Source organism: Lolium rigidum, chromosome 1 (assembly GCF_022539505.1).
Source record: "Lolium rigidum isolate FL_2022 chromosome 1, APGP_CSIRO_Lrig_0.1, whole genome shotgun sequence".
NCBI classification, from domain to species: domain Eukaryota; kingdom Viridiplantae; phylum Streptophyta; class Magnoliopsida; order Poales; family Poaceae; genus Lolium; species Lolium rigidum.
In genome coordinates this window covers 249,329,426-249,344,051 of record NC_061508.1, presented here as the reverse complement: position 1 = coordinate 249,344,051, position 14,626 = coordinate 249,329,426, and the positions used below count along the sequence as shown (strand labels likewise).

The 14,626-nt window shown below is 45.6% G+C and overlaps 1 protein-coding gene across 1 annotated transcript; it reads left to right on the top strand.

Moving 5' to 3' along the window:
* Positions 1-4,259: 4,259 nt before the first annotated feature.
* LOC124657327 (aluminum-activated malate transporter 10-like) lies at positions 4,260-6,449 on the top strand. The gene is made up of 3 exons (XM_047195901.1): positions 4,260-4,638; positions 4,728-4,868; positions 4,963-6,449. The coding sequence occupies exons 1-3, from the start codon at positions 4,260-4,262 to the stop codon at positions 6,447-6,449; spliced, it is 2,007 nt and encodes a 668-aa protein (XP_047051857.1).
* The last annotated feature ends 8,177 nt before the right edge of the window (positions 6,450-14,626 follow it).

The following is a 14,626-nucleotide window of genomic DNA, read 5'->3' as shown; positions in this document are numbered from 1 at the left end:
TGCCGAATTGGATTAACTCATTCGGACCAGCAGTGTGCATGTTGGACTACTTGAAAAACAGGAAATTATGCCTCATCTAAAAGACACTTCCCTGATGATCAAAACGAAGAGAACCTTGCAGGTGGTGTGGAGCTGCTAAAGCTGGCAATCCAAGAAGCTTATGCAAGATGGCGCCGGCTACAGCGAGAATTACAGATTCTTCAGTCTGTTCTTATTATCTGTAATGGTTTGCTTAATCTTGGTTGTGTTCAAAGCCATGTCTCTATTGGCTTAGCTACACCTACAAACTAGAGGGTGTGTGCGCTGCTGGTTGTAATAAAGTTTACTTTTCCTTGTTTAGCTTTTTGCTTTCAAAAACTTTTTAATAACTTATGGCGGTTTCTTTAATGGAAATCGTCGGGAGGGGTCCATTTGGTAAAGAAAAACATGTTTCATCTAATTATCTTATATGGTATGGGTTTATTCAAACAAGTACGCTAAAAATATACATATGTTAAATGCATATAATATAAACATATTGCATATGATTTTGATTGTCCTAATTTTATGTTGTAAGCAATGTTATTTTGTATATATTTAATTACACTTTACAAAATTTGACCCATAACATTGGGTAACTAAGACAGAGGAAGTATAACCCACATGTACATAAATATAGCTTACACTGATGGGAACCTGTCATGAAAAAACCAATCCAATGGAGAGGATTCCTGTTTCCAAGCAAGAATGAATAGAACATTAATATGTGTTTCCTCAGAAAGCAACACGAACTTCCTTCATTCCTTGTCTCTGCATGAGCCTAACACCAAAAGCGGCACACATCCTGCAAAATATTGCCACGAATGTAGGTTAGCCAAATTCGTGAAAAGAACAGTAATGTTAATACCATTGAAACGCATTCATGATGCCGCGTCTCTGAATATGACCGCAACTTCACAAAAGCAACGAATTCCTTGAGGGTAGTACAATGCTTTTTATTGCATCAAGTGCCAGCCTGCAGAATGCATACATCCATGGTTTTCTCGAACAAAAATGAATGCATCCATCCATCCACTACATGCACTTTCGTGTATATGTAAGTTCACTAACTGATCTGTGATCTTTGATAGGAATTTGTACAAGCTGTAGTTTCCACATATGTTAAGAATTGCACTGATTGCTGAAGGAACTCGGACAATGGGAAATATATATGTACTCCGTCAGAGATTCAGTTGCATAGATGTGTCATTGCAACCTAACCAACTTTCAACCTCTGGTGTTCCACTGCAGCTGGCATTTGTGCTGAGTGCCTGAAATGCGAAAGTTGGATAGATGGTCTCTTTGGCAGCATGGTGTTGTGTATTTCTGAAGCAGATCATCTCTTTGGTAGATGTAATCAGAGCATGTGCACACTTGCCTAGTTCTTTACCATTTGACCTGTGCTGGCTTCAACGCATGCACTTTCCTGAAAGATTCGCATAAAAAAACATACATCACTGGTCCCTTCATTCGTCATGTTTTCTTTGCGGATGGTGGTCCAATATACAAATTTGCTCAGCTGTTACTTATTCGCCCTATGGTCCAATCTAAATAAAAGTATTTGCACAAATAGCTTAGGCTGAATAGAGCTTGTTGTGAGAGCATGTCTAACAGACCCCTTAAAAGGCCCAACCCCATAAAATAACCGTCTATATACGGGGTAGAGCTCTACCCGGCCGTCTAGCAGACCCCGTAAATCAGGCCCTGTCTCGAATTTTTACAATTTTGGCTATGGGGCGGCTTCTCGCCACCTACTTGTACGGGGTGGGAGGGGGAATACAGGGCCAACCCCTCACCCATGGAGGGCTGAAATTTCAGCAGATAACAACTGCTCCTGCGCATGACCTCGCCGGAATCCGGCCAAATTCCAGCGAGCTGCGGCCGAGGGTATCGGCACGGAGACTAAGAACGGCGGCGCGCGAGATTGGGGCGGCGGCAGTGCGGCAGGGCAGGGCGTGGCCGGAGCGGGCGGCCAGGCGTGGCCATGGCGGGCGCGGCCGGCGTTGGGGCGGCCGGAGCGGGCGCGGCCGAGGGCGGCGGAGGTCGGAGCGGGCGCGGCCGGGGCGGCGGCGGCCGGAGCGGGAGAGGGCGCGGCCGGCCGTGGCGGGCGGCGGTTGGAGCTCACGCGCGTCCGTGGCGGGCGGGGGCGGGCGGCCGTGGGCCGGCGGCCGGGGCAGGGGCGGGGAAGGGGCTGGGCTAGAGGGGGAGGAAGGAGAGGAGGAAGAAGGGGGGGAAATCTAATTTAGCATATTTTAGGAATATTCCCTTTTACAGTTTAGACATACGGGGTCTGCTAGCTCGGACAAGTTTTCGGCCGGTCAAAATCGAATACAGGATCCTGTACTCGCGTTATACGGGGTAGAAATTTAGGGGGTATGTTAGCTCTGACGAAATAACTCATCCAATGGAGGGGTTTCCGTTTACATGCAAGATTCTATAGTTCTTTGTATATCACACAAAGCAACAAGAGCCTTCTTATCCCTGCATAAATCGAACGCCAGATGCATCATATCCCTGCCAAGTATTGCCAAAATTGTAGCTGTATCCAAACCGTGTAAGGAACAGCAATGATTATACAATATGCATATTGCTGCATTTCTGAATATAGCCAACAGATTCATGAGAAACATGCTCTGTTCCTCCAGGATGCTACAGTGTCATGGATAGGTATTTTTTATTTGGAAGAAACGACCGAGCAGCACAGGGAGTCCAAACACGAACCTGGGTGTGGTTGAGCAAAGGACTGAAGCTGCTGGCCAACGGCTTCACACATGTGTGAAGAATTGAACTGGTTGCACAAAGAGCTACAACAATGGTCAATTCTAATCATATCCTCACCCGCGGCAAATCTTTCATGTCGTTGGTTGGTAATTCAAATCAGAGCCTGTAAAACAAAAAGTGCAGACATTCCTAACAGATCTTCCACCGTTTCTGGTATTTGTGGTGACTAGAGGAAAATAATAAGGAAATGTGTCCCTCCCGGGTCGCCTTCAAGGCGACTCCGGAGGTCCCCCAGCCGCCGCCCAAGAGCCCTCTCCCCGCCGCCTCGTTCACCCTGCCGCCACCGGAGGCTGGTGGCGGTGCCCTTTTTTCAGTCTTCCTTCCACGTCCTTGGCGTACTTGATCGCCGCCACCTTTTCGTTCTAGAGATCAGCATGTCGCTTCGACGTGGGGTTTCCTCCTTCTTGCTGGTCGGGATCACCAGTTGTCGGGCAGGCGTAGGTTGTGTTGATCGGCACAACGGATCTACATGCGTCGGATCAAGAATGTGGTACACACTGCTCTGTTTTCGCCACGAGTGAGATCTGTCGTACATGTCCTCGTCGATGGTAATATCCAACTCTAGGTGCGTTTCCCGTTCACCTGGGATCCACCTTGGCTCTTTTAATGGCGCGATATCAAAGGTGTTTGTGGGGGATGATGACATTCGTGGTTTGAAGATTTCAGGGTGTTCTTGGAGGAGAACCATGTGTGTCGAAAGATTAGAGTTCTGCAGCAGTTACGAGTGTGGTTGACAACACTGGCATACTTTTGGCGGTCTTATTTCTCGGGGTGAAAGCTCTCGGTCCGGCCTTGTGGTTCGGTCTTACAATGGCCATTTTCTAGTTGTTCCCTTGTTAAAGACATTGTTTAGAGATTCGACCTTCTCGAAGGTAAAAAAAAAACATGGATTCTAATCATGTTGGTTAGTTAGGACGACACTGAAGGCGTTAATTTTGGAGAACCTTTCGAAGATTACGTGGCGTCACATATGTTCTTGCTGTTGCGAGTATCTAATTATTTCAACTGGACTTTGTGTTTTTTCTTCTTCTTCTTATGTTCCTTCAGCTGCTATGGTGACCAGAAAATGGATGAGCCTAATGAGAGCCCTAAAACGAAGAATACACTCACTTGCCAAGTTCTTTACCATTTGACCTGTGTTAGCTTCAACGCATACACTTTTCTGAAAGACGCAGCACTAAAAAAATACATACATCACTGGTCCCTTCATTCGGTCATGTTTTCTTTGCGGACTGTGGTCAGGTGCTGTATCCGAATTTGTTTACAATAAACAGAGCATGCTTTCCCAAAGTGTGGCGTGGTGACCGTGACACACACCAACGTGCGCCACGTCAGGCGCCGTGTTTTATAATCTCCAATCCTCGCGTATATAAACCCTCGCCATTCATGCTACTGCATCCATCAATCGACCCAAAGACATCATCCATCAACTCAAACCAAGCACACACACGGAGAGCAGCATGGCAGCTGGGGCAGCGCCAGAGCAGCAGGACGCCGGCCATGGCGGCGGCGCGGCGGAATGGAGGGTGAACGTGCCGGACGCCGACGAGCACGACAACGTCAAGGGCGGGACGTGGCGGCGGTCCTGCTGCTCGCCGCCGTCGTGGTCGTGGCTCTTCTCGTGGATGGCCGCGCCGAGGGACAGGGTGGCCGGGTTCGGCAGGATGGTGTGGAAGGTGGGCGCCGACGACCCGAGGAGGGTGGTGCACGGGCTAAAGGTGGCCCTGGCGCTCACCCTCTGCTCCGTCTTCTACTACGTCCACCCGCTCTATGATTTCACCGGCGGGAACGCCATGTGGGCCGTCCTCACCGTCGTCGTCGTTTTCGAGTACACAGTCGGTATGTAACTAATCAGCATTCTCCGATTATGCACAGCCGTGGTAATAAGGTATGGTCGAGCTAACAGCTATGGGGTTTGTTTGCTTCAGGTGCTTGCTTGTACAAAGGTCTGAACAGAGCCATGGCGACGGTGGTCGGCGGCTCACTGGCCCTCGGCGTGCACTGGGCCGCCAGCCGGTCCGGCAAGGAGCTCCAGCCATACGTCCTTACCGGCTCCATGTTTCTCATGAGTACGTTAAATAACGCGTGCCACTTCTTGTATACTCGTCGTAGCACTCTGTTCTGAAAGACCGAACTAAACATCGGAACGTAACGTGCGTGCAGCTTCGGTGGCCACCTTCTCCCGGTTCATCCCGACGATGAAGGCCAAGTTCGACTACGGCGTCACCGTCTTCATCCTCACCTACTGCCTCGTCTCCGTGTCCGGGTACCGCGCCGACGAGATCGTGTACCTGGCGCAGCAGCGCCTCACCACCGTCGCCATCGGCGCCTTCATCTGCTTCGCCGTCTGCGCCTTCGTGTTCCCGGTCTGGGCGGGGCAGGAGCTGCACCTCCTCGTCGCGCGCAACATGGACAAGCTCGCCGCCGCCGCCGAGGGCTGCGTCGAGGACTACTTCTCCGACCCCGCCGACGCCGCTGCGGGGGCGAGGCGGGCGCTGTCCGAGAAGTCGGGCTGGTACAAGCTCGTGCTGAACGCCAAGGCGAACGAGGACTCGCTGGCCAACCTGGCCAGGTGGGAGCCCGGCCACGGCAAGTTCGGGTTCCGGCACCCGTACGGGCAGTACCAGAAGGTGGGCGCCGCCATGCGCTGCTGCGCCTACTGCGTCGACGCCCTCGCCGCCTGCGTCGGCTCCGAGTCCCAGACGCCGCCGCACGTCAAGAAGCACCTCGCCGGCACCTGCCTCGCCCTCAGTCGCCACCTGGCCGCCGTGCTCCGCGAGGCGTCGGGCTCCGTCACGTCCATGACGCGGTCCGGCCGCCTCGGGCTCGTCGTGGCGGACATGAACGCCGCCGCCCAGGACCTGCGGGACGAGCTGAGGTGCCTGGCGGCAGTGCTGGAAGAAGGACTCGAAGACGAGTCGTCGGAGGCACAGCACGAGCTGATCAACGCCGCGACGCCGCCGCTCATCGAGGCGCTCCCGCTCTTCAGCGCCGCGTCGCTGCTGCTTGAGGTGTGCGCGAGGGCGGAGGGCGTCGTCGGCGCGGTCGAGACCCTGGCCACGACGGCGAGGTTCAAGAAAGCCGACCACGACGAGAAGGCGGCGCTGGACACGGAGGCGTCCGTGCCCGTCTGCACGAACAACCCGGTCGACGCGAACGTATCGCAAGAAATACACGTCAAGATCGCCGGCGAGCAGGAGAAGATGGAGACGGGTCACAAGGCCACCGTGAGCTCCGGCAATGCGCCGCGGGACCAGGTCGGGGAGCTGATCAAGGTGCTGATGCGGCGGCGGAGCAGCAAGAAGTGGTCGAGGGCGGACACCAAGGTGAGCCCCAAGCCGCCGCTGGACTTGGCTGTGACCGTGCCCAGCCCGCGGAACCGCGCGATGGAGCTCGCCGGCCACGGGCCGGTGGGGTCCAGCCCCAGGAACCGACCAGTGGAGCTGGCTGGGCACCCGACGGCCATGCCCAGCCCCAGGAACCGCGCGGTGGAGCACCCCGGCCACGCGCCGGCGGTGCCCAGTCCGAGGATCCGGTCCATGGACTTCGCGAGCCATGGACCCGCCGTGCCGAGCCCCAGGAACCGGTCCATGGACTTCGCGGCGCACGCACCCGGCCAGCGGAGCCGCTCCATACTTGGCATGGCCTGAAGAATTTGATCAGGGCGACGCAACCGGAATGCAGTGACATGCTTGGCAATTGGCATGCATCTCTTGTGGATCATCCAGCCTGCAGACCTTTCCCTGTGGACAACTACGAGAGCGGCGATCATACTTCGTGGTTCGTGCTGCCAAGTAACATTATTAAGTTTCTTCATGTTTCCAATATCTCAAACATATTGAGACGTAATTAAACAGAGCGGTTTCGGGTACGGGACAATCATTTCTCGCAAAACTATGTTACAAGAAGTTCGGCACAAGAAGGTTGGAAACAAGTAACATTACAATCATTCGATTTTGATAATTCTCAATTCTCATTCCAGTAAAAATAAGTAAGAATGTTGGCTAAACATTTTTATTTTATTATCAACTAAATATTTTGTTTGGTGGTAAGGAACTTGCTATATTGAGAGGATAAGCACCAGCTAATCAAGAGACATAGGCAATCCAGAAAGCAATTGATCATGATCCAATTTGCAAGCTCCTAAAATGTTTGGCTGTGCTGACTAGATAGATTACTCCTTTTTCTGCTTGCTTGGCCTAAGAAAAACAACAGTTCCAATAGCTTCTAAATCTACAAGTTATTCATGGATAGAGCCTTAGAGGCCTTGAAGGACAAATTTATGAACGTTATTCTTACAGTTTACTAAGCTCTTTTGGAATGACAGAATCAATATGTGGTTGAATGGTTGGAAGGGCAGTGGCACCCCCAGCCCACCGTAGACGCCATGTTTGACACTTTGGTGTCTCATAAAGACGGAATATTCTTTCAGTGGAAGGCGGTGTTCCCGTTGATAGCGAGGCGCATGTGGTGACTTCGTTAATCTCAAAACTAGTCGGACCATTAGTTTCATGGACTCAATCTCTCGAAGGTGTTCATAGAGGTAGGGTGTGTGTGGGTTCATAGAGGTCAGTGAGCGCATGTAAAAAAGCTCTTTTGGTATGCTACTACTAGCCCAACACCTTTGCAAATAGCCAAGTTAGATTGCTCAGCTACCTTACATATGTTGGTAGTTCAGCATTGAAGTTGTCCTAGCCGGTTCCCATAGCTACAAAAGGCTATCGGTTGGACTATTGCTTGAGTTTGATAGGTGAGATATTTATTTGAAGACAACTCGAGGTACGCTAGAAGATCATTGATACGTCTCAAACGTATCTATAATTTTTTATACTCCATGCTTGTTTTACATCAATTCATATGTATTTTTTTACACTTCGTTGCACTTTTACATGATTTCCGACACTAACCTATTAACAAGATGCCACAGTGTCAGTTCCATATTTTCTGCTGTTTTTATATTTCAAAAAAGTTGTACAGGAAATATTTTCGGAGTTGGACGAAACAAAAAACCGAAGTCAATATTTTACCGAAACGAAGATGAAGTCCGGAGGGGGGACGAAGAGGCGCACCAGGGCGCCCACACCACCCCTAGGCACGGCCTAGGGCTGGCTCGCGCCTAGAGTAGGTGTGGGGCCCACAGGCGCCCCACCGACCTGAATCCTCCGCCTATTTATACATCTTCTCGGGAAAACCCTGGATACCCGAGCCTCCATCCAGGAAAAGTTTCGTCGCGGCCGCCATCGCCGAACCCATCTCGGGGGTTCTGAAGCTCTTCCCGGCACCCTGCCGGAGGGGGAAATCATCGCCGGAGGCATCTACATCGCCATGCCCGCCTCCAAAGTGATGCGTGAGTAGTTCATCCCTAGACTATGGGTCCATAGCAGTAGCTAGATGGTTGTCTTCTCCACCTTGTGCTTCATGTATCGATCTTGTGAGCTGCCCTACATGATCAAGATCATCTTCATGTAATCCTCTATGTTTGGTTTGCTGGGATCCGATGAATATTGTGTACTATGGTAAGATTGATTATATATTCATGTCATACTTTACACACATTGCTTAATGCGATAGTCTGTTGCTTGCAACTTTATACTGGAAGGGGTACGAATGATAACCTGAAGGTGGATTATTAGTCATAGACGCGGTTAGATTACGGTCTATGTATTATGTTATAATGCCCAATACCAAATTATCATATATAGTAATCATCTTGTCATGTATCGATCGATATTCTATCAATTGCCCAACTGTAATTTGTTTACCCAACATGCTATTTATTTATAGAGAGACACGTCTAGTGAACTGTGGACCCCGGTCATATTTCCTTTACTGATAAATTCAACTGCAATCTAGTTTTGTTTACTTTCTGCAAACATCTCCTTCCATTCGATACGTCTAATCCTTTGTGTTGAGCAAACCGGTGAGATTGACAACCTCACTGTAAGTTGGGGCAAAGTATTTTGGTTGTGTTGTGTGCAGGTTTCACGTTGTTGTTGATGCCGGTAGTGCGCCCTGCCACTAGTCAACCAGGAACACCTTCAGAAGTCACGCCTTTCTCCTACTGGTCGATTAAACCTTGGTTTCGCACTGAGGAAAAACTTGCTGCTATGCTTATCACATCTTCCTCTTGGGGTTCCCCACCAGCGTGTCTGCGTACTACGAGTGCACGCCAGCAAGAATTTTTCTGGCGCCGTTGCCGGGGACCTGAAGAAAAGTTACACCACATAGATTTCTAACTCTCACGTCAACTGCACGCCAGCAAATTATTTTCTGACGCTGTTGCCGGGGAGAAAGAGGATTTATGCAAGGGGAGTCTCTCATCTCCAATCTTTTTTTACTTTGTTATAGTTTGATTAGTTTACTTTATTTTGTTTTGTTTGCTTTATTATATCAAAAACACAAAAAAATAGTTTACTTTTATAGTTGTATTTATATCTAAAACACAAAAAAATTAGTTTCTATTATAGTTGTTATTTCTGTTGCTTAGTTTTAATTTTGTTAAAATGATTATTGCTGAAATGAGTATTGCTGAAGTTGAGGTTCGTTCTTTTAAGCAACAAGGGGGAGAAAGTTTGAAAGATTCTTGGTATAGAATAAGTAATGCTCATCATAGATGTACTAAAAAATATTCTACCATGATCCTCCTTAGAAATTTTTATGTTGGTTTATCTAGATGGAATAGATATGTACTGGATACTCTCACAGGGGTAATTTTTTGGGTGCTCCCGCTTTGGAAGCCTGCAATTTAATTAAAATCTTGGTAGGAATTCCACCTACTAATATTGTTAAAACTGAGAACATTTTAGAGGATGTTATAGAAAGAGTAAGCTCCCTAGAGAAAAGTTTGCTAAATTGGCTTGGTAATGCTAGCCAAATTAATGAATCCATGGAAAGTATAAATAAAAGAGTCACTATTTTAGAAGCTAGCAATACCCATGATAATGTGAATCTTGGGATTGGTAAGCTAGAGGAAGCTATGGAAACTTTAAGTTTAACTTTTTTTTCTCTTGGGTTTAAGAAGGAGAAAACCTTTGTGGAAAAATAGCAAAAAATTATGTATTTTTCCAAGGCACCTAAACCAAAACCCCATAATATGTTTAAAATTGATAAAACTTTTAGTACAACTAAGAGTGGCTTACATGTTGAATCATCTCCAGAGGTATATAAAGTGCCTATTTTGACAAATTATGCGTTAAAGGAAGTGATTGATCTTGATGCTTCTTCACTTGATAATACTTGATGCTCGCATTTTTACTGCGCCTAGCTGAAAGGCGTTAAAGAAAAGCGCTTATGGGAGACAACCCATATTTTATTTACAGTAGTTTTTTTGTTGAGTCTTCAAAGCTATTACTACTGTAATGACCGCTACTTATCATTTTTATTTCATGTTTGTGCCAAGAATAGCTTCTAATAGGAAGAAAGTAATGTTTGGGGAAGTTGCTATCCTGAAAACAGATTTTGTGATGTTACCATAAAAATTCGTAAAAATAACTAGTGTGTAATTTTGAGCTGTCATTTTTTATGCATACAACCCAAGTTATTATCTAACTTTCGTTAGTTTACCACTTTTCGAAATAAGCAACAAAGAATTTTCGGAAATTTCTATCTTTACCTGTTGTTCTGTTTTGACAGATTTCTACACTATTTGCATTTGCCTCTTAAATCTCTTTCTTTTTTAGTTCTTTTGATCAGAGAACTATTTGAAAGGTTGCTACAATAGCTTATGCACTAATAGATATTTGAAATATTTTAGTACTGAACACAAGTGGATTTGTTTATTTTGATTGTACTAATGCTGCTAATGAAGAATTGTGCGAAGTTTTTGTTTGAAGGAAGTTTTCAAGTGTAGGGAGAGAAGAATGATGTGATGAGATGAAGAATGGACAAAAACTCAAGCTTGGGGATGCCCCTGCACCCCAAAGACATATTCAAGAGGTACAAGCGTCAAAGCTTGGGGATGTCTTGGGCATCCCCTCTTCATCAACAAAGCAATAGGTCATCTCTCTATGCGCTATATTTTTATTGCTTCATACGCTATGTGTTGTTCTTGGAGCATCTTTATTTATTGCTTTTGTTTTGTTTTGTTTTGTTTGCTATAGATTATGTTGGATCCTGGCACATTTGTTTTGGACAAAGACCCGCTCCTTTTTAATTGCATAGAACGCTCTAGTTTTCACTGCTATTGTTCTGCAAGTGTTCTAGTTTTCTGATACTGCGTTTAGCTCTTGTTCTTTCACTTGAATTTTATTCAGAGCACATTACTATTCTTTATTTGTGTATGATTAGATCTCTGGTCCATAATGTATTTCATCTCTGAGAGTTATTTCAAATAAGTTGATTGGTGTTGGATACGAGTAAAATATTTCATGACAACAGTGATGCAAATGGAAGCTTGTCTAGACTGTAGCATAGATTTTGGTAGGTCATGTTGGATGTTATTCTTGTCATATGCTTAGTATATATTGTTTTAGCATGACTAGTTTCAAATGGCTGAGAGTGCATAATGTGTCATTTAAAGAATCATGTGCTGTTTCTATCATAAAGCACAATATTGTGGTATTCTCCTTTAATGCTTTATTGGGTTGAGTTGGCACATGCTTATACCATGTTATGACTATAACCAGTCAACTAAAGCCTCTATGATCTTTTAGTTTTTGATTTGTAATATCACTTTATGCTTTGATTGATAGTGTTTTGTCGCTATGCATGATTATGGCCATTATTGCTCTCTTAGTTGGTCGCTTTCAATCCTTTTGCTAGCCTTCACCTGTACGGAGTATGAGCTCTACTTGTGCATCCAACCACCAAAAACCAAAGTTTTCAATTGTGTTCACCATATCTACCTATATGTGATATTTCACCGCCACTCAAAAGTAAATTGCTTGTGTGCTACCTTTAAACCTTCAAAAATAATCACCTGTTTTGTGTAAATTATAGCTCATGGGAAAGTAGTCTAAAAACTATTGTGGCAAGTACTATGTTTTATGCATTTTTAGTGCTTATAAGTTGCTTGTTATGTCACAACCATGCTGTCATGGGGAACACCATCAATATGCTTTTGTTGAATATCATGTGAATTACTATGCATGCTCATCTTGTTTGAAGTAAATGAGATTTACCATGAGTTGCAAAGATTGGAGTATGCATATTGTTAGAGAGGGACATTGGGCCGCCAACTAAAGCCATGTTCACATGGTGGAAGTTACAGCTGGGCAAAAGTCCAAATATATGTTGTCCTTGCTTTCCTGGTATGGATGTCCAAAAAAGTTGAGATTCATCAAAATTGAGAAATCAAATGAGATCCATCTCCTAAGGACCTTTTTACAGGAGGCAAGGAGGTATCCCTTTGTGACACTTGGTTAAAACATATGTATGCGATGAAAATTCATGAAAGTCCAAACTAATTAGGACAAGGTGTGAGCAGTATTGGTATATAATGCATGAGGCAAGCAAACTTATAGGAAGTAATTATGCACAAGTCATACTATTTATCACTACAGTTGACATAAGTAGCACCTCTCAAAATAAATATTTTCAACACTCCTATTGCTTTCAAAATAAAAATCTCTAGCACATGGGTAATCTCTGCTTCCCTCTACGAAAGGCCTTTCTTTTACTTTCACGTTGAGTCTTTATCTTCTACTTTACGCATTGAGAGAGCATAGTTTTCATTCTTAGTGCAATGTGCATAGTCACAAAATTATTATTGATTGATTCATGATTGTGCTATTGTTTGCTCTCAAATTATTTGTATCTAGTCACCTCTTAAACTTTGAAGGTGTCGTGCATTTATGTTTTGCTATTCCATAGGGACATGTTGAGTACCACTTTATTATGTTTACTCTATGATCATAAACACACAGTTGCTTTCAATGCACTATTATTCATGATCCTTTGTTTGAGTTACTCTTCATGTTATAACATAGTTGCTAAGTTCAATTGAATCATATCTATCATGCCTATGTTAGAGTACTTATATCCCAGCTCACAATGCTTTACATGCTTGATCAAGATTGTGTTGGCTTCATGTCACCTCAAAAATTATTTTGATATCACTTACCTACTCGAGAACGAGCAGGAGTTAAGCTTGGGGATGCTGATACATCTCAAATGTATCTATATTTTTTTATGCTCCATGCTTGTTTTACACCAATTCATATGTGTTTTGTTTACATTTCGTTGCACTTTTACATGAATTTCGGCAGTAACCTATTACAAGATGTCACAGTGCCAGTTCCCTGTTTTATGCTGTTTTTGTATTTCAGAAAAGTTGTACAGGAAATATTCTCGGAATTGGACGAAACAAAAGCCGAAGTCAATATTTTATCGAAACAAATACGAAGTCCGGAGGGGGGACGAAGAGGTGCACCAGGGCGCCCACACCACCCCTAGGCGTGGCCTAGGGCTGGCCCGCGCATAGGGTAGGTGTGGGGCCCACAAACGGCCCACCGACCTGAATCCTCCGCCTATTATACATCTTCTCGGGAAAATCTTGGATACTCGAGCATCCATCCACGAAAAGTTCCGTCGCGGCCGCCATCGTCGAACCCATCTCAGGGGGGTCTGAAGCTCTTCCCGGCACCCTGCCGGAGGGGGAAATCATCGCCGGAGGCATCTACATCGCCATGCCCGCCTCCAAAGTGATGCGTGAGTAGTTCATTCCTGGACTATGAGTCCATAACAGTAGCTAGATGGTTGTCTTCTCCACCTTGTGCTTCATGTATCGATCTTGTGAGCTGCCCTACATTATCAAGATCATCTTTATGTAATCCTCTATGTTTGGTTTGCTGGGATCCGATGAACATTGTGTACTATGTTAAGATTGATTATATATTCATGTGATATGTTATTTGTGATCTTGCATGCACTCCGTTGCTAGTAGAAACTCTGGCCAAGTGGACACTTGTGACTCCAAGTGGGGGTATTTATGCTCGATAGTAGGTTCATGTCTCTAGTTTTCTGGGAGAGTGACTTTATAATCTAAGGTTGTAGATGTGTTGTTGCTACTAGGGATAACCCAACAATGTTTTATCCAAGGGTAATTCTATTGTTTACTTTACACACATTGCTTAATGTGATAGTCTGTTGCTTGCAACTTTATACTGGAAGGGGTGCGAACGCTAACCTGAAGATGGAGTATTAGTCATAGACGCAGTTGTATTACGTTCTATGTATTATGTTGTAATGTCTAATACCAAATTATCATAGTAATCATCTTGTCATGTATCGATCGATATTCTGTCATTTGCCCAGCTGTAATTTGTTTACCCAACATGTTATTTCTTTATGGAGAGATACCTCTAGTGAATTGTGGACCCCGGTCATATTTCTTTTACTGATAAATTCAACTGCAATCCAGTTCTGTTTACTTTCTGCGAGCATCTCCTTTCATTCGATGCGTCTAATCCTTTGTGTTCAGCAAACCGGTGAGATTGACAATCTCACTGTAAGTTGGAGCAAAGTATTTGGGGTGAGTTGTGTGCAGGTTTCACGTTGTTGCTGACGTCGGTAGTGCGCCATGCCACTAGTCAGCCAGCAACACCTACATAAGTCACGCATTTCTCCTACTGGTCGATTAAACCTTGATTTCGTACTGAGGGAAAACTTGCTACTGTGCTCATCACACCTCCTCTTGGGGTTCCCCAACAGCGAGTCTGCGTACTACGAGTGCACGCCAGCAAGACTTTTTCTGGCGCCGTTGCGGGGGACCTGAAGAAAAGTTACACCACAGAGATTTCTAACTCCCACATCAACTGCACGCCAGCAACCATATGAAAAAACTCAGGACCATATCATGTCGTGTAGCACACGGGGTAGACGTGGTTGT